Raw genomic sequence first — 20,875 nt, forward strand, 5'->3', positions numbered from 1 at the left:
TGATCCTAAAATTCACAGGAAAATTCAAAAGATTCAGAATAGCCAAAACAATCTTAAAAAAGAAAACCAAGAGAGGACTCATAATTCCTAATGTTAAAACTTGATACAAACCTACTGCAATCAATGCACTGTGGTACTGCCGTAAGAATAGATATCTAATCTAATAATAGACAAATATGCAAATTGACCGCACCTTCGCTACACCTAAGCCACGCCCACCAGCCAAGCCACGCCCACCAACCAATCAGGACGAGTATGCAAATTGCCCCAACAAAGATGGCGGCTAATTTGCATATCAAGACAGTGTTGAAAGAAGCCAAGAGCTGCAAAGGGGAGTAAAGCTTCGAAGAAGCAAGCAAGCCAGGGGGGCGGGGGGAGGAGAAGGGAGGAGCGAAGTCAGGGCCGTAGGCGAAGGGAAACGAAGGCGGGCTGGAGGAGAAGGCGGGGCCGGCGGCAAGGGCGGAGCGGAGGCGGGACCGGGGCAGAAGGGAAACGCGGGCGGGCTGGAGGAGAAGGCGGGGCCGGTGACAAGGGCGGGGCGGAGGCGGGGCCGGGGGTGAAGGGAAACGCGGGCGGGCTGGAGGAGAAGGCGGGGCCGGCGGCAAGGGCGGGGCGGAGGCGGGGCCGGGGCAGAAGGGAAACGCAGGCGGGCTGGAGGAGAAGGTGAGGCGGGAGGCAAGGGCGGAGCGGAGGCGGGGCCGGGGGCGAAGGGAAACGCGGGCAGGCCGGAGGAGAAGGCGGGGCCGGCGACGAGAGCGGGGCGGAGGCGGGGCCGGGGGCGAAGGGAAACGCGGGCGGGCGGGAGGAGAAGGCGGGGCCGGCGGCGAGGGCGGAGCGGAGGCGGGGCCGGGGCAGAAGGGAAACGCGGGCGGGCTGGAGGAGAAGGCGGGGCCGGTGACAAGGGCGGGGCGGAGGCGGGGCCGGGGGTGAAGGGAAATGCGGGCGGGCTGGAGGAGAAGGCGGGGCCGGTGACAAGGGCGGGGCGGAGGCGGGGCTGGGGGTGAAGGGAAACGCGGGCGGGCTGGAGGAGAAGGCGGGGCCGGTGACAAGGGCGGGGCGGAGGCGGGGCCGGGGCAGAAGGGAAACGCAGGCGGGCCGGAGGAGAAGGTGAGGCGGGAGGCAAGGGCGGAGCGGAGGCGGGGCCGGGGGCGAAGGGAAACGCGGGCGGGCCGGAGGAGAAGGCGGGGCCGGCGACGAGGGCGGGGCGGAGGCGGGGCCGGGGGCGAAGGGAAACGCGGGCGGGCTGGAGGAGAAGGCGAGGCGGGCGGCAAGGGAGGAACAGAGGCGGGGCCGGGGGCGAAGGGAAACGCGGGCGGGCTGGAGGAGAAGGCGAGGCGGGCGGCAAGGGCGGGCCGGAGGCGGGGCCGGGGGAGAAGGGAAACGCAGGCGGGCTGGAGAAGGTGAGGCGGGAGGCAAGGGCGGAGCGGAGGCGGGGCCGGGGGCGAAGGGAAACGCGGGCGGGCCGGAGGAGAAGGCGAGGCGGGAGGCAAGGGCGGAGCGGAGGCGGGGCCGGGGGCGAAGGGAAACGCGGGCGGGCCGGAGGAGAAGGCGAGGCGGGCGGCAAGGGAGGAACGGAGGCGGGGTAGAGTGCAGCAGGAAATCCCATTGCAGGAATTTTCCTGCAACGGGAAAGCTAGTGTAGATATATTTGGAACAGAATCTTGGGTCCAGAAATAAACCCTTATATACGTCATCAATTGCTTTTTGACAATGTTATGAAGGCAATTCAATCAGGAAAAGAATAGTATTTTCAACAAATGGTGCTAGGGCAACTGCACACCCTAGCTGGCCCTGGACTCCACTCAAGGCTACAAAGTTTCAATTATAGAAGATAAATAAAACCCAGATACCAGGACCTCCACTTGGGTCGCCGGGGGGCGTGGCCGACCTGCAAACCACTGCCCCTCACCCAGGCTGCCCCACACCCCAAGGGAACCCCCACCCTGATCCGGGACACCCTTCAGGGCACATCAGCTGGCCTCCACCCATGCACCAGGCCTCTATCCTATCTAATAAAAGAGTAATATGCAAATTGCCCATCACTCCAACACACAAGATGGCTGCCCCCATGGGGTCAAAGATGGCTGTCCCCATGTGGACACAAGATGGCCACCACAAGATTGCCATCTGGGGAGGGCAGTTGGGAGGGACCAGGCCTGCAAGGGAGGGCAGTTGGGAGCAATCAAGCCTGCAGGGGAGGGCAGTTAGGGGTGCCCAGGCCGGCAGAGGAGGGAAGTTGGAGGGGACCCAGGCCTGCAGGGGAGGGCAGTTGGGGGGGCCAGGCCTGCAGGGTAGGATAGTTAGGGGCAATCAGGCTGGCAGGAGAGTGGTTAGGGGGTGATCAGGCTGACAGGCAGAAGCGGTTAGGGGCAATCAGGAAGGCAGGCAGGCGAGCAGTTGGGAGCCAGCAGTCCTGGATTTTGAGTCGGAAATCCCTCGAGGGGTCCCAGATTGGAGAGGGTACAGGCTGGGCTGAGGGACATCCCCCTCCCATGCATGAATTTTGTGCACCAGGCCTCTAGTATTTCAATAAAGCTGTTAAGAATTTAACTTGGATGCATGATCTATGTGTAAATGCTGATCCTGGCAGAAAGGGAACTTTCAGTGTTCTCATTTTTCAAGGTACAGGGCTATCAATTAGAACTCATAAATTTATTAAAGTTGGAAGAGCTAGACTGAAATGTTCACCTAATACTATATAAATCTAAAAGCTGAGATAAATGTATGTGCCATAAAGAAAAAAAAGTCTTTAAAATGCAAAAAGACAAATCACCTTTATATTATCCATGTCCTTCTTACAATTTAGCTGCCATTTTATGTCAAGTCTTAATCTTTATCATTCCTTATTTCTCTACTTACTAAATACTGCTGCTAAAATATTGGTATATTACTATTAGATTAATGTGCATCACAAAAATGAATAATGAGAAAAAGGTATTAGAAAAAAATGAAATTAGTTAATTTGTAACCACAAATACTCTATAAAAATATGTGTAGTACTGGCAAATATTATGAGCATACTATGAAAAAATTCAATGTGAAATCTGCTCAGTTATAAGCACATCTGAATCCCTGTATATTATATATTCTACAATAGAAATACTAATAGAAATTATTTTGAGATTTGAAGTGTAAAAATATGGTGGTTAAATCATGAAAAACAGGAATTGGTTCATTTACTCAAAAAAATAAAGGATCTATAAACGATCTAGGTAGATAAGAGTATAAAGAAAGAAAACTATTATTTTCTTTAATTCTTTTTTTAAAAAGCAAACAAAAAGGCCCTGGCTGGGTAGCTTAGCTGGTTAGAATGTCATCCTGATATGCCCAGGTTGCAGGTTCATCTCTGATCAGGGCACATACAGGAAGCAACCAATGTATACATAAACAACTGGAACAACAAACTGATTTCTCTCTGAAATCAATAATAAATGAATACATAAAGCAAACAAAAATGTCATGGGTTCATTTAATATAGAGTATCCAAAAAAAAAATTATGTTGTCTCAAGGAAGATGTCCTATTCAAAGTAAACATGAGAATGAAACTACTTTAGCAGAAACCAAGTAGTAGAAAAGCATAAGGTAATGCAAAAACAAACAAACAAACCAAACAAACAAACCCAAACCATGAATAGGCAACATTGGCTGCTAAGGCCTGAGCTCTAAATCAGCAATTTTCAGCTGGTGTGCCTTAAGAATTTTTAAAACTGACTATTTATTTTGTTAGGACACTGACCTCTTTTCCCTTAGATTGTCAAATAAAAAATGACAATGGCCAACACATCAGTAGCCATCGTGTGTGAATTAATATTATACCTATGTTTTTGCCAGATAGGCAAAACACTTATTTTTTGGTGTACTGTAGAATTTTGGTAATTAGATTATGTGTGCCATGAGATGAAAAAGGTTGAAAATTGCTGTTCTAGATTAAAGAGTCTGGTTAGGCACTGGGAAGTCACTAAGGAATAAAATAAAAAATTTACTTTACCAAGATTATTCTGGTACTCAGGACTGTCTAGATGGAGAAGAGCCCAGAGATGAGAGACTACAGACTACTTAGAGAGTTGTTATAAGTCTCTTAGGAAGAAGTAATAAGAACATGAACAAAGGGGTTGGTATCAGGAAAAGGGGACAGAGATGAGAGATAATAAGAAAGAACTGTCATAACGATTATGAAAATCTAAGGGTAAGGGAAAGAGAATGGTGAAGTTTGGGTACTTCTAAATATAACTGGGAAAATTAGCAGAAGAATCTGATTTGGGAAAGAAATGCAATAAATAGGTAGATAAAAATTTATAGTAAACAGCTACAAAATCATGACTGAGAATTGAGAGATAGGTATACATGGGCAAAAAAGAATGGGGGTGAGAAGATATGAGAGATATCCTAATGAAAGGGATAACTATGTTAAGAGGTAGGGGGTAGAAGATGAGCCAGTGAAGACAAACAGAAAATAATTAGAGAATTAGGAGTTGAACAAGGTAATTTTAGTTATATAGAAGCCAGGAATGAACAATATTTAACGGAGTGGATCCAGAGACATGGAAGCATGGAACAGAGTGTGGAATCTCAGAGGGAAGGTGGGTGGGAAGTAATCAACCAAAAACCTTGTATGCACATATGCATAACCCATGGGCACAGACAATAGGGTGCTGAAGGCCTGGGGTGGGAAGGGGGGATAGGCTGGAGGGGATCAATGGGGGAAAAATGGCACATATGTATTAAACTTTTAGGGGATATAATACTCAGGGCTTCTTTAGGGCAGTGAAACTATTCCATATGATATTACAATGATGAATACATATCATTATACATTTGTAAAAATTCATACAATATACAACACAAAGAGTAAGCTCGAAACTATGAACTTCAGTTAATAATAGTATGTTAATATTGGTTGATCAATTAACAAATGTACCACAGTTGATACAGATATAAATTAAAGTGTAACTATGTGGAGGGGGAAAGGGTATGTTGGAATTCTATGCTCTTTGCAAACAATTACTTTGTAAACCTAAACTGCTGTGATTTTTAAAAATGCTTATTAATTAAATTAATCAGATAAAAATTAAAGAGGCTGATGTGGACTGAGAAAACTTTAGACCTAATGGTAGGGACACTAAAATTCAGAAGGATAGTTTCAATAGAGCAGCAGAGGTCTGAGAACACATGGTGTGCAAGACAGCAAAAGTGATGTAATTCCTTCCCTCAAGGACCTGACCATTAGTACCAATGATAAGTTATTATGGGGAACAGTTAGGATATGACAACTCACAGAGAGCTATTACAACTATTTTTGGAAAAAAGCAATAAGAATATGAAAGAAATAATAATAATAATCTATACTAATAAAAGGGTAATATGCTAATTAGACTGAGTCGATCAGACATCCTCCTGACATCCGACTTCCTTCTGGACAAAGCCATGGTGGTGGGACCAAGGCAGAGGTGGTTAGGGGCAAGACCAGGCCGTGAAGGGAAGCAAGCAGTTAGGGGGCGATCAGGCCAGCAGGGGAGGGCAGTTAGGGGTGACCAGGTGGGCAGGGGAGGGCAATTAGGGGCAATTGGGCCAGCAGGGGAGCAGTTAAGCATCGATCAGGCTGGCAGGGGAGTGTTTAGGGGGTGATCAGGCTGACAGGCAGAAGTGGTTAGGGGCAATCAGGCAGGCAGGCAGGCGAGTGGTTGGGAGCCAGCAGTCCTGGATTGTGGGATTGGGCCTAAATGGGCAGTCGGACATCCCTCAAGGGGTCCCAGATTGGAGAGGATGAAGGCTGGGCTGAGGGACACCTCTCCCCCCACCCCCCCGTGCATGAATTTCATGCACCGGGCCTCTAGTTGAGTTATAAAACAATATAAGAGAATATGAAAAACTTTCTTTGAAAAAATTTAGTAGGTTTTTTTTGTATCAAGAAAAATAAACACCCAGCCATACTGGTGTGGCGCAGTGGTTGAGGGTCGACCCATGAAGCAGGAGGTCACAGTTCGATTTCCAGTCAGGGCACAACCCCAGGGCTCGATCCCCAGGAGGGAGCATGCAAGAAGCAACTGATTGATGATTCTTATCATTGATGTTTCAATTTCTCTCCCTCTCCCTTCCTCTTTTTGAAATCAATAAACACATATAAAAATAAAAGCCCACTATAGTGGAAGTGCTTAATTCACCTAAAACCCTAGTTTTTTAATAAAAAAGGATGTTTAAAAAATAACCATAATAATTTGTTACTGTTACATAATATAAAAAAAGATGTAAATTGCAGCATCAATAATCTATAATGAAAAGGGAAAAGTAAAAGTAAAAAGTTTCTGTATGTTACCAAATTAATTTATCAGCTCAAAAATAGGAACTTATAACTATATTTGTCCTATGGTAACCACGCAGGAAAAACCTGCAGTAGATACACAAAAGATTATGATAAAGGAGTCAAAGCATACTGCTACAAAAAGTCATCAAATAACAAGACAGCAAGAGAAGCAGCAAGGAACAAAGGAGCTATAAAACAGAAAACAATGAACAAAATGACAGTAGTAAGTTCTTTCCTATCAATAATTACTTCAAATGTAAATGGAATAAATTATCCAATCAAAAGACAGAATGGCTGAATTGATTTAAAAAAAAGAGAGGGATACAAATGATAGGTTGCCTACAAGAGACTAACTTTAGCTTTAGGGACACACAGAAAATGAGAATAAAGGAATGGAAAAAGGTATTTCAAACAAATGATAAACAGAAAAAAAGCAAGAGTAGTTATACATGTATCAAAATAGACTTTGACTTAAAAATGATCAAAAGAGCCTGGCAGGTGTGGCTCAGTGGTTGAGCACAGATCCATGAACCAGGAGGTCACAGTTCGATTCCATGTCAGGGTGCATGCCCAGGTTTCAGGTTTGATCTTCAGCAGGAAGGCAGCAGATCAATGATTCTCTCTCATCATTGATGTTTCTATCCCTCTCTTCTCTCCTTTCCTCTCTCTGAAATCAATAAAAACATATTTGAAAAAAAAAAAAGGGAATTCTAAAAGCCATTCAGAATTTTAAAAATATGGGCAAAAGGGATAAAAATGTAATTATATAATGACAAAGTGGTCAATCCATCAAGATGATATAACAATTGTAAATATTTATGTGCCCAATATCAAAGTACTGTTGTGCAAATACTCACAGAAAAAGGAAATTAATAGCAATCCAATAATAGCTGGGAACTCCAATACTACCCTAATGGAAAGATAATCTCAATAAGACAACAGTGGATCTGAACAATACTCCAGAGTAAATGGACCTAACAGACATATTCTGTTAGAACATCTGTCCAAAAGGAGCAAAACTACGGCCCGCGGGCCACATGCGGCCCGCCGAGGACATTTATCCGGCCCGCCGGGTGTTTTTGCCGCCGTTGCCTGTCCTGCTTAGCAGCCAACTTAGCAGTGTGCATAGGAATTTGTTCAGAGTTTTTTTTTTAAACTATAGTCCGGCCCTCCAACGGTCTGAGGGACAGTGAACTGGCCCCTGTTTAAAAAGTCTGAGGACCCCTGTTAGATCATGAGTTAGGTTAGATCACAAAACAAGTCTCAATACATTCAAGAAGATAGAAATTATATCAAGTATCTTTTCCAACCACAATGAAATTAAACTAGGAATCAACAACAGGAGGAAATCTGGAAAATACATAATACTATTGAATTTAAATGATACACTCCTGCCAAAACCGGTTTGGCTCAGTGGATAGAGCGTCAGCCTGCGGACTGAAAGGTCCCAGGTTCGATTCCGGTCAAGGGCATGTACCTGGGTTGTGGGCCCAGTAGGGGGTGTGCAGGAGGCAGCTGATCGATGTTTCTAACTTTCTATCTCTCTCCCTTCCTCCCAATGTCACTAATGACTATAGATGCAAAAACACTCAACAAAATACTAGCAACAGAACTGAATAGCACATAAAAGAATCATATAACATTATAAAGTAAGCTTCATCCCTTGTATATAAGGATGGTTCAACATCCACAAATCAATAAATGTGATACATTAACAAAGATAAAAATCACACATTTATCTCAACAGATTCAGAAAAAGCATTTGACAAAATTCAACATCAATTCATGATAAATCTCACACAAATTGGGTAGACAAGGAATGTGCCTCAACATAATAAAGGCCATATATGACAAACCCACAGCTAACATAATACTCAATGGGCTTTTACTCTAAGATCAGGAATTAGATCAGGGTGCCTACTCTGATTATCACTATTCAAAATAGCAATCAAGCAAGAAAAAGAAATAAAAGACATCTAAACTAGAAAAGAAAAAATAAAATTATGTCTGTTTGCAGAGGACATAATCTTATAAAAATCCAAAAAATTTCACCAAAAAAACTGTTAAAACGAATAAACAAATTCAGTTAAGTTTTAGGACACAAAATTGACATGCAAAAGTCACTAATAATATCTGAAAGAGAAATAAAGAAAACAATCCCGTTTATAATAGCATCAAAAAATACTTAGGAATAAATTTAACCAAGGCAGTAAACAATCTTTACAACGAAAACTATAAAACAACAATGAAAGGTATTCAAGAAACAAATAGAAAGATTACCTATGCTCATGGATTGGAAGAATTAATATTGCTAAAATGTTCATACTACCCAAAATAATCTACAGATTCAGTACAATCCTATCAAGATTCCAATGGTATTTTTTACAAAGTAGAAAAAAAAGTTCTAAAATTTGTACGAAACCACAATAGTCTACATAGGCAAAGCAATCCCGAGAAAGAAAAACCTACCTGGAGGCATCACACTTCTTGATTTCAAACTATATTACAAAGCTATAGTAAGCGAAACAGTATAGCACTGGCATAAAAACATATATATCACAAACATTAACTTGAAATGGATTAACAAATTCAGTGTAATACCTGAAACCATAAAATTCCAAGGAGAAAAACAGTATAAGCTCCTTTATATTAAACTTGGCAATGATTTTATGGATATGATATCCAAAGCACAAGCAACAAAAAACAAAAACGAACACAAACAAGTGGGACTACAAAGTAAAAAGCTTCTACACAGCAGGCAAAAGAAATGATAAAATGAAAAGTAAACATGGAACAGAATAAAATATTTATAAACTACATATCTGATAAGGGGTTTAGTATGCAAAATACGTAAGAAATTTATATGCCTCAAATGCAACAAAACAAATCACCCAATTAAAAATGAATAAAGGACCTAAATAGACATTTTCCCAAAGAAGATCTATATATATGAAAGGCTAAGTGACTGACCGTCCGGCCAGTACATATGATGCACATTGGTAATTTAAAAATAAACGTTGACTCGCGCATGCATGATACACATAAAGCTCTCGCTGGTGCAAATCGCACGCGTGTTTTAATTTTATAATACTATATTATATATACTATTTTGACATGTAATTTTTTGCAATAACATAATTACTGCATAAATCTTTCTTTTAATTAATTTCCTTTCAATGTACAAGAATCCGTGCACTGGGCCACTAGTTATTTATAATAGCCAAGACAAGGAAACAACCTAAGTGTCCATGGATGGATCAAGAAATTGAGAAAAAGTTACCTATACCTATACCTATACCTATACCTATACCTATACCTATACCTATACCTATACCTATGAATTTAGCCATAAGAAGAAAATACCTTCATTTGTGAACTTAAATGAAACTTGAGAGCATTATGTTAAGTGAAATAACACAGTGAAAGAAAAATATGTATGTATGTCCTCATTTATATATGAAATCTAAAAAAAAAAAAACTAAACTCATGGAAACGAAGACAGAATGGTAGCTGCCAGGGGCAGAGGTTGAGGGTGGGCAAAATGGGTGAAGGTGGTCAAAAGGTACAAAGTTCCAGTTACAAGACAAATAAGTTATGGGAATGTAGTGTTCAGCATGATTACTATAGTTAACAATACAGTATATTTGAAAATTATTAACAGCAGATTTCTAAAGTTCTCACCACACAAAAAATTGCACCTATGTGAGGTGATACATAAGTTTAATACCTTATTATGGCAATCATTTGACAATATATACATGTATAAGTCATTACACTTAAACTTACATAATATTATATGTCAATTATATTGCAACAAAGCTGGGGAGAAAACTCTGAAGGGATGATATGAGAATACATAAATTAATTTGTTCTTAAAATGAAAAAGCAAAAAAACTCCCCTAAAACCTAAAATAAGAAATGTAACAAAATTATGGCACCACGTATGAATTTTTAGTAGTATTTATTTTGAAAGTCTCAATGAATTGGATTTTTGTAAAAAACAAAACTACTAAAATTGACCCAAGACCTAAAATAAAACCTGAGGAGACTAGTAATAATAATAAAAAAAAGCAAACTAAAAGAATTAGAAATTTTACTTATTCTTCCAAATATTCAAAGAACAGTTAATATTTTATAAAACTGGCTATAACTTTAAGAATGTAATAAGGAGAAACAAAAATTAACTATAGAATATAACAGATAGATTATATGCCCTAATTCAAAATAAAATTCTAGTAAATTTAATACAATAGGAAGTCAAAAGATCTAGCAAAGTTCATCCCAAAATGTAATAGTTATTTAATATCAATAATCTAGTGATATTGAAATACAATATACATCAATTAGTCAAGAAAGCAACACTATATGAAAATCTGAACCAATGCTGAAAAAAATTCTGATAACATTTAACAACCTTTTGTTATAAAAACTCCAGAAAACAGGCTATTTCATTAGCATGATAAAAAAGTACCTATTTTAAACCAGCAACCAAAGATATCCATTCATACTATAACTATGTAACACTGTAGTGCAATTTCTGGTCAGTGAAATAGGACAGGATATAAGCAAAACATGCATGATTTTTAGGAAGGAGATTATCTGCAGATAATGATTACAAATTAAACAAATCCTAAGAGGGATCTAAGATGGCAGAAGAGTAGGTAGAAGTTACACTTATATCCTCCCAAGGCCAAATCAGAATTATATCTAAATTACAGAACAATCAAACTGAATAACTAACTAAACACTAGCTGAACAGAAGTCTTATAACAGGATATCCAGAAGAAGCCATCAAAACTGGTAGGAAGGGTAGATGCTCCAGTGCCAAAAGAAGAGTCCACAGGACACCTGACTGCAAAAATCAGCAGGGAATCCATCCATGAGGGTGAGACAGGATACTGTTAAAAACCAGGTGCCCTCTTAAAGGGCCAGCATACACAATCTTGATGGGAGAAATTCACTGTGGGCTCCAATGAGGGATGGCAACTCAGAGTGGACTGGAGTTATACAGGAAGAAATTTGGTTATATGGCTTTAGGGAGAGGAATGGAGGGATAGCTGCCAATGTCACTGTACTGAGTTAGATACCATCTCTCCTGGGATGAGCCCAGCCCTAGATACTGCATAGTCTGGTGAGATGCACTAGCCCAACCCTCCTGATTCCATGTAGAGCCATCCTGCCAACCACCAGACCCTGCTGGGGTTAGACTCTGAAAAGTCAGCCTGAGGGTCGATCACACCCACAGATGGGCCAAGATAAATTAAGACTCAATTGCAACTGCCCTAGCTGATTTGGCTCAGTGGATAGAGCGCCAGCCCTCAGATTGAAGAGTCCCAGGTTTGATTCTGGTCAAGGGCATGTACTCTGGTTGCAGGCTCAAACCTGGGCCCTGGTATGGGTGTGTACGGAAGGTAACCAATCAATGTATCTCTCTCACATCAATGTTTCTCTCTCTCTGTCTCTCCCCCTCCTTTCCACTCTATCTAAAAATCATGGAAAAATATCCTCGGGGGAGGATTAACAAACAACAACAACAAAGAAGAGTCAATTACAACAGAATGGCACACATAACCCACACAAGGGACTATCTTGGAGCACTTAGCTCAGGTGATCAGGGACAATGCACTATTGAGCCCTCAGGACACCCACTACATACGGCCACCAAACCAAGACTGAAAGACAGAGCAGATCTACCTCATACACAGAAACAAACACAGAGAGACAGCCAAAATGGGGAGACCAAGAAACATGCCTCTAATGAAAGAATAGGAGAAATCCCTGGAAAACGAACTCAATAAAAATGGAGGAAAGCAATCTACCAGATACGGAGTTCAAAACAATGGTTATAAGAATGCTCAAGGAACTTAGGGAAAGAATGGATGAACACAGTGAGAACTTAAAAAGAGAGATAATAAGCATAAAAATGAGATAGAAACCATTTTAAAAAGTCAGAAATGAAGAATACAACATCTCAAATGAAGAATGTACCAGAAGGAATAAACAATAGCTTAGATGAAGCAGAGTATCTAATCAGCAATTTGGAAAACAAGGTAGCAGAAAACACCCAATCACAACAGAAAAAAATTTTTTTTAAAAAAAACGAGGATAATTTAAGAGACCTCTAGGACAATATGAAATGTATCAACATTCACATCATAGGGGTACCAGAGAAGAGAGAGAGCAAGGAATTGAGAACCTATTTGAAAAGATAGTGACTGAAAACTTCCCTAACCTGGTGAAGAAAATAGATATACAAGTCCAGGAAGCACAAAGAATCCCAAACAAGATAAACCTGAAGAGGTCCACACCAAGTCACATCATAATTAAAATAGCAAAGGTTAAAGACAAAGAGAGAATCCTAAAAGCTGGAAGAGAGAGACAGTTACCTACAAGGGAACTCCCATAAGACTGTCAGCTGATTTCCCAACAGAAACTTTGTGGGCCAATAAGATTGGCACAAAATATTCAAAATGATAAAAATCAAGGACCTAAAACCAAGATTACTCTACCCAGTACAACTATCATTTAAAATTGAAGGAGAAATAAAAAGTTTGCCAGACAAAAAAAGGCTAAAGGAGTTCATCACCACCAAACCAGTATTACATGAAATGCTAATGGAACTTCCATAAGAAAAAAAAAGGAGGGGAAAAAAAGAACATAATTATAAAGAATAAAATGTGAATAAATATGAAACTATCAATAATTACTTTACATGTAAATGGCTTAAATGCTCCAATCAAAAGACAAAGGATAGAAGAATAGGTAAGAAAGCAAGACCCATATATAAGCTATTTACAGGAGAACTTCCTCAGAACAAAAGATACATACAGACTAAAAATAAAGAGATGGAAAAAAAATATTTCATGCAAATGGAAAGAAAAAAAAAAACTGGGGTAGCAATACTTATATCAACAAAATAGACTTTAAAACAAAGGCTATATTAAGAGACAAAGGACACTACATAATAATAAAGGGAGCAATCCAAAAAGGGGATATAAACATTTATGTGCCCAACAAACGAGTGCCAAAATATGTAAATCAAATCTTGATGGGCATAAAATGAGATATCGACAGTAACACAGTCATAGGGGATTTTAATGATCTAATGACATCAATGGATAGATCTTCCAGATAGAAAATAAACAAGGAAATGGTGGTCTTAAATGACACACTAGATGAGGTGGATTTAATTGATATCTTCAGAGCATTTCACCCCAAAGCAGTAAAATATACATTTTTCAAGTGCACATGGAATATTTTTTAGGATGGACCACATGTTAGGACATAAAACAAGTCTCAATAAATTTAAGAGACTGAAGTCATATCAAGCATGAATATATATACTAGAGGCCTGTTGCACAAAGATTCGTGCAATAGGCCTTTCTTCCCCTGGCTGCTGGCACCGGTTATCCTCAGGCACCTGGGACCCAGGCTGCAGCAGAACCTTCAGTCTTCACTCTGTGCCTGCGTATGCAAATTAACCTTCCATCTTTGTTGGGTTAATTTGCATACTCACTCCTGATTGGCTGGTGGGCATTGCGGAGGCATGGTCAATCTGCATCTTTCTCTTTTATTAGTGTAGATATTTTACCATATGGGATGAAATTAAAAATCAATCACAAGAAAAAACCCACAAAGACATTAAGAGTAAATAATATGTTACTAAACAATAAACGAGTTAACAATGAGATCAAGGGGGAAAAAAATCAAGATACTTTGACACTAAGGAAAATGAGAACACAACAGCCTAAAATCTGTGGGACACATCAAAAGAAGTCCTAAGAAGAAAATAGCAATACAGGCTTACCTCAAGAAACAAGAAAAATCTCAAATAAACAATCTAACCTTCCATCTATAAAGGAATCAGAAAGAGAACAACAAAGTCCAAAGTGAGAGGAAGGAAATAAAAAAGATCAGAGTGGAAATAAATGACATAGAGTCTTAAAAAACCACACACAAAAACAATGTAAAAGATCAATAAAACCAGAGGATGGTTCTTTGAAAAGATTAACAAGATTGATAAACCTTTAACCAGACACATCAAATGAGAGATGAGAAATAACAACTGACACTACAGAAATACACAGGATTATAAGAAAATACTATGAACAATTATATACCAACTAATTGGACAATCTGGAATAGATAAATTCCTTGAAACATACAATCTTGCAAGGCTGAATCAAGAAAAACTAGAAAATCTGAAGAGACCAATTACAACCAACAAAATTGAAGCAGTAATCAAATAACTCCCAATAAAGATAAGTCCTGGATCAGATGGCTTCACAGGAGAATTTTACCAAACATTCAAAGAACTAATACCTATCTTTTTCAAACTATTCAAAAAGATTCAAGAGAAGGAAGATCCCAAGCTCATTTTCTGAGACAAACATTATCCTGATTCTAAAGCCAGATAAAGACACTACAAAGCAAGAAAATTATAGATCATTATCTCTGATGAACATAGATCAAAAACCCACAAAAAATATTAGCAAATCAAATTCAGCAATACATTAAAAAGGTCATATACCACAATCAGGTGGGATTTATTCCTGGATGCAAGGTTGGCACAATATTTGCAATCATCAAGAAATCAACAAACAAGTATTGGTGAGGATGTGGAGAAAAGGAACCCTCATGTATTGTTGGTGGGATGCAGATTGGTGTAGGTAGCCACTATGAAAAACAGTATGGAGGTACCCAAAATTAAAAATGGAACTGCCTATGGCCCAGTGATTCCACTGGGTATGTAGTTAAAGAAACCCAAAACAGTAATTCGAAGGAATAAGAACCCCCATGTTCATTGCAGTGTTGATAGCCAAGATTTGGAAGCCACCCAAGTACCCATCAACAGATGACTGAATAAAGATGTGGTACATATATACAATGGAATATTACTTAGCCATAAAAAAGAATAAAATCTTACAATTTGCAACAGCATATATCGACCTAAGTGCAGTAAGTCAGACAGAGAAAGACAAATACCATATAATTTTACTTACATGGTGAGGTTGAAATTATATAGGTATTCTTATACAATGTTGGTAATACTAGAAATTAGTATGCTTTGACCTAATAATTATATTTCTAAAAATCTACTGTAGGGTAAGACATTTTAAAAAATTTAAATGTCCAATAACTAACTGGGCACCATAAAAAATTTTTTTTGAAGAATATCAAAATGGCTGAGGAAAATGTTCACAATATAAATTTTAAAAAAGATAACTTACTGTATATTACTATGATTCCAGTTTTGTAAAATAAACAATCATAAGTATAAGTCTAATAAAAAAGAAATAATGAAAATAAGCAATTGTTAACAATAGTTTTATAAATATGTGGTTTATTTTTGTTTTATAATAGCCAAAGAAATGAAACATTATTTTAAAAAGATCATTCTAAGGAAAGTTTAAAAAAAAGCACCCATCAGTTAGGAATTAAGGAAATGAATAAAGATTATATTGTTCCACAAATTCAGTATTAATAGGCATGAAGGGATAGACTATAACTTGGAAGAACAGTAACAGGGAAGTTTTATTTTCTTTAAAGGCAGATTACAAATGTGCATCTGGTAAGAAGAGTAAGTAGAAATTCAAGATAAAAAAGAGATAACTTTTTGAAGATCCAGAGCAGGCAGAGAAGGTGAGAAGCAAAAGTATAGATGGGGGGCGGGGAGGGTTTTCTGAAACTGAATGTGAGCAAGATGGCTCAACATAGAAATTTTAAAGAGACAAAGATGTAAGGCAGAGTTGTTTGATGTGGGAAAGACCTGAATGATCTTATTCCATTTGCATTCCTGTAATATAGTGATGGCATGGCGGATGGTTTGTTTCAAACTAGTTTCCCAATTGTCAGAAATCACTGGGTTTAATTAATGAGACTAATGTGGGTTAAATGTGATTGTGTGGAGGAAGAATAAAGGTTAAGAACTGCTGTTCTAGCACACTGTCTTTCACACAGGAGGTCAAACATTAGAACTGAATTCTTAGTGAGGTTAGAAAAAGAGACCTTTTGACAATAATGAAGGGTTTGAGTGAACAGGAATAAGAAATTTGACAAACAGGAAGACTGTTGAAGTAACGGAGCATTAATCTACAGTAAGGCTTTATATCACACTGGTTTGATAATTTTCTCTAGTAATGTACTGCTGCCTAGGAGTAGAGAAAATACATATTAAAAATGATTCTGGCCTGGCCAGTGTGACTCGGTGGTTGAATGTAGACCAATGAACCAGGAGGTCACAATTAGATTCCCAGTCAGGGCAAATGCCCAGGTTGCAGGCTGGATCCCCAGTAGGAGTGTGCAGAAATTCGCCAATCAATGATTCTCTCTCATCTTGGATGTTTCTATCTCTCTCTCCCCCTCTCTTTTCCTCTCTGAAATCAACAACAACAAAAAAGTTCTGATTATAGAATTGATTACTGCCATATATATAAAGTCAAATACAGAACAGTTTTTAGGGTCTTAAATATGGCATTTAAAAAATAGGTGACAGCCCTGACCAGTTTGGCTCAGTGGATAGAGCGTCGGTCTGCGGACTCAAGGGTCCCAGATCCGATTCCGATCAAGGGCACGTGCCTTAGGTGCGGGCACATCCCCAGTGGGGGATGTGCAGGAGGCAGCTGATTGATGTTTCTCTCTCATCAATGTTTCTAACTCTCTCTACCTCTCCCTTCCTCTCTGTAAAAACATCAATAAAATATATTTTTTTTAAAAATAGGTGACAATGTGTGAGTTTGCTGGACAGAAAGGCAAGTGAAATCAGAGGTGGGTGGGCATATTTAATGTGGGAAAAGTGAAAGTAAAAAACTGGAGATGTGAAAGTATAAAACCCCAGTTGAGTTAAAATGTGAGAGTGAGAAATGTGGATGTTAAGGAGGTTGTAAATTTCAGATGTGAGAAATACAGGTATTCTTAATAATGATGATATCCAAAGTGCCACTTTATTACTGTATTTCTAGTTATATTGCCAAAAAGCACCTATACAAAAATTTCATTTTTGTTAATCTAGAAAGTAGCACATATATATGGATTAACCCTATGGGAATTTCAGTTAAGTAATATTTTGTTGTTTCTAGTACTGGTTTCCCATTAAATTTTATCCAGATACACCAGGAAACTATGGTATAATGGGGTTTTATGCATAAAAATCCACATTATCCAGCTTGCAATCTGGGCATTTGCCCTGACCGGGAATCAAATTGTGATGACCTGGTTCATAGTGGCAATTAACTGTATTTGGATATACCATAAGGCACATCCAAGGGCTTAAAGAGAAATCAGATTTATGGCAATAAACCCAACTATATCCATCTTCTTTATTCCATTAGTATTTTTTATTAGGTACTAGCTTATATTTAGTAGTCATTTCAATTGGGGCCTCTTAGACTAATCAAAAAGGTATATTTGGGCCGTCTAAGTATGTATGGGAAAACAAAAAGAAAATTTATAGGTTCAATTAAATTTCTGCAATTCAAAAGTTGATTCTGAAATGCATAAAAAAGGTATAAATAATTCAAAGATACCTAACATTTTAATATTTTCCTTTAAAAGTTTATTATTTCTAAGGTATAGTAAAATACAGTTTCTGCTCAGAAAGTTGTAACTCAGCAATACAGTACTATTCATACAAACAGAAATAGCTGACTAGTTGACAGTTATAAATTTGAGATTTTCCAACAACTTACCACTGTCTTGAATCCAAGTTCCTAAGTTCTCTAAGTAGTTTTTCATTTTTCTTTAGGAGATGAAAGCTCCTCCTAAACAGATAAATTTATAAACATTTTCATCACCTTTGCAGTGAGTGACATGGCAGTCCCAGAAATACTTTCTATTCTACTCATGCAATTCTTGATACTTGACTTACCTTATCATACTTCTAACACAAAGGAGAACAGACCTTAAAAAAAAAGTAAGGCCCGATCTGGTTTGGCTGTGAATAGGGCCTGCAGACTGAAGGGTCCTGGGTTTGATTCTGATCAAGGGCACATGCCCAGGTTGTGGGCTTGATCCCCAGTAGGGGGCATGCAGGAGGCAGCTGATCAATGAATGATTCTCTCTTATCATTAGTCTATCTCTCTCTCTCCCTCTCTTGAAATCAATGAAAAAAATTTGTTTAAAAAAGGAACATGGCATTATTTCTACCCAGACCCTCATATATTTCTGTCAGTGGATCATTATCTATTTCATTTTTCTTTGCAGATGCTGTGAACCTCCCAAACTCATTTCCAGAAAAAAAAAGAAATAAAAATACTTATAGATTCCTTCTCAAGAGTTTCATTAGATTAGAAAGATTTTTCCTCATGAGAAATAAAATATTCTCAAAATCTAAATCATTACCAAGTAAGCATGTGTTATATGGATGGAATTTGCTTTCTTCCTTGTTTTATACTATATTATTTTACATGGAAAAATGTATGTATAAGTTTTACCAAATATGTTCTATATGTACAAAATGCAGTAGTCTCCCCTGCCCTTAACCCTAGTTTCAATTATCAGTGGTCAACTGAGGTCTGAAAACATTAAATAGAAAATTATAGAAATAAAAGTTCATAAATTTTGCGTGCCATTTTGAGTAGCATGATGAAATCTCACTGTCCCGCTCCATCTTGCCTGGAACATGAATCATCCCTTTGTCCAGGGTATCCACATTGTATACCCTACCCGTTATTCTCTTAGTAGACACTTTGATTATCAGAGAGAGAGAGAAACCACATTCACATACCTTTGTTTACAGTACTATTTTATTATTAGTTATTGTTAATCTCTTACTGTGCCTAAGTTAAAAATTAAATTATCAGAGGTATGTCTATATATATGTGTGTGTGTGTGTGTGTGTGTGTGTGTGTGTGTGTGTGTGTGTATGAAAAAATATTTCATATATATGTAGTTAGGTAGCACTACTACACACTACTACTAATACAGCCTCCCGACCTTTAATTTTTCTTGAGACAATATATAGACCATTCTATAGCAAAAGAGTAGAATGCATTTATACAAGTGGCAATTAACTATATTTGGACATACCATAAGGCAAATTTGTTCCTGATATAATGTGGCTTTCCCATAAGGCAGAGGATATTGCCTTCTAATAAATGGAAAGGTTTAAATCAAGTTAAACACTAAGTAAGCAAGTAGAACTCCATTTCAATGCTTCACATGCATTTGAATTACTTTAAGATTTATTCATTTACTGATATCTGAGCTTCCTACCTACTACAAATTGAACAGAAGCAATACATTAAGTGATGCTTCTTCTATTTTCATACAGCTTTCAGTTTCGTAGAAATTTAAAAATTAAACATATATTAATAATGCTTTATACCAGTGTACAATTTTAGTACTTTACGTACATTAACTAATTTAATCCTCACCATTATGTTATTTGGGAGTTATTTCCTCCAAGTTTAAGTGACTCCAATCTGGGTCTTCTTATTTAAGTCTATGTAATGCCTTTTCATTTAACTCCTACCTAACCTACTTGAATACTTTGTGTGTTGATTGCAAGTTTTTACAACATGCATAAGAAAAAACTTTAAAAAAAATTATAGCCAGATTCTTTTCTTGATTTTGTGTTAAATCTTCAGTTAATTCCTTTGACAGAAACAAGAAAGGATCATATTGGTATTTGTCTAAAAAAAATTGTGAGGCTTCTGTGACATAAGAAGAAATATATATTTGGGCTCTACCTCCAGTCCCTGACACAGAGCTCCTAAAACTCTTGTAAATTCCTGATGATGCAGGTGACAGGAACATCTTCACAGAGTTCCTAAATCCCTTAGGATTTCCTGGGTAATTGGAGAGCTTTTGTTCTAAAGAGGTGACTCTTGATGGGCTCCTGGATAACTTCAGGATGAGGCCATGTCACCAGAAAGGCAACCATGATTAAAAGGTTGGTAAGCGAAATAAACCAATCAGAGAAAGATAGGTAGCACATGATCTCACTTATATGTGGAATCTAATGAACAAAATAAACTGATAATCAAAACAGATCCAGACATAGAAGCATGGAACAGACCTATGAATCTCAGGGTGGGTGTGGGTGTGGAAGTGGGAAGAGGTTAACCAAAGAACTTATATGCATAACCCATGAACACAGAGAATAGTATGGTGAAGGTCTGGGGAGGGGGCAGGAGTGGGATGGAGGGGATCAATGGGGGGACAAATGGGACATCTATAATACTTTGAATAATAAAGATAAATTAAAAAATGAAACAAAACAAGTTGGAACTTTCAGCTCTACCTCTGAGTAGGGGTTTAGGGCTGGAGATTGAGTTAATATCAGTTATGGCTATATGACGAAGCCTCCATAAAAATCTCTAACTATGGGGTTCACGGAGCTTCTAGGTTGGAGAACGCATTCAATGTTCTGGGAGGGGAGCACACTCCAACTCCACAGAGACAGAAGCTCCTACACGGGGGACCCTTCCAGACCTCACCCTATGTACCTCTTCATCTGGCTACATGTATCCTTTAACTATCCTAATAAACTGGTAAATATAAGTAAATGTTTTGGAGCCATTAGAGCTAATTATCAAATCCAAGGAAAGGGTTGTGGGAACCGGATTTATAGC

General features: G+C 38.8%; 1 protein-coding gene across 2 annotated transcripts in view; it reads right to left on the reverse strand.

The window, feature by feature from the left end:
* RALGAPA1 (Ral GTPase activating protein catalytic subunit alpha 1) overlaps window positions 1-20,875 on the reverse strand; it is a 273,811-nt gene that overhangs the window by 74,927 nt on the left and 178,009 nt on the right. For both annotated transcript variants that reach the window (XM_054716552.1, XM_054716551.1), the window contains exon 34: window positions 17,990-18,061. In XM_054716552.1, coding sequence (XP_054572527.1) covers window positions 17,990-18,061 — 72 coding nt within the window. The remainder of the gene's footprint in view (window positions 1-17,989; window positions 18,062-20,875) is intronic.

Source organism: Eptesicus fuscus, chromosome 5, assembly GCF_027574615.1.
Source record: "Eptesicus fuscus isolate TK198812 chromosome 5, DD_ASM_mEF_20220401, whole genome shotgun sequence".
NCBI classification, from domain to species: Eukaryota; Metazoa; Chordata; class Mammalia; order Chiroptera; family Vespertilionidae; genus Eptesicus; species Eptesicus fuscus.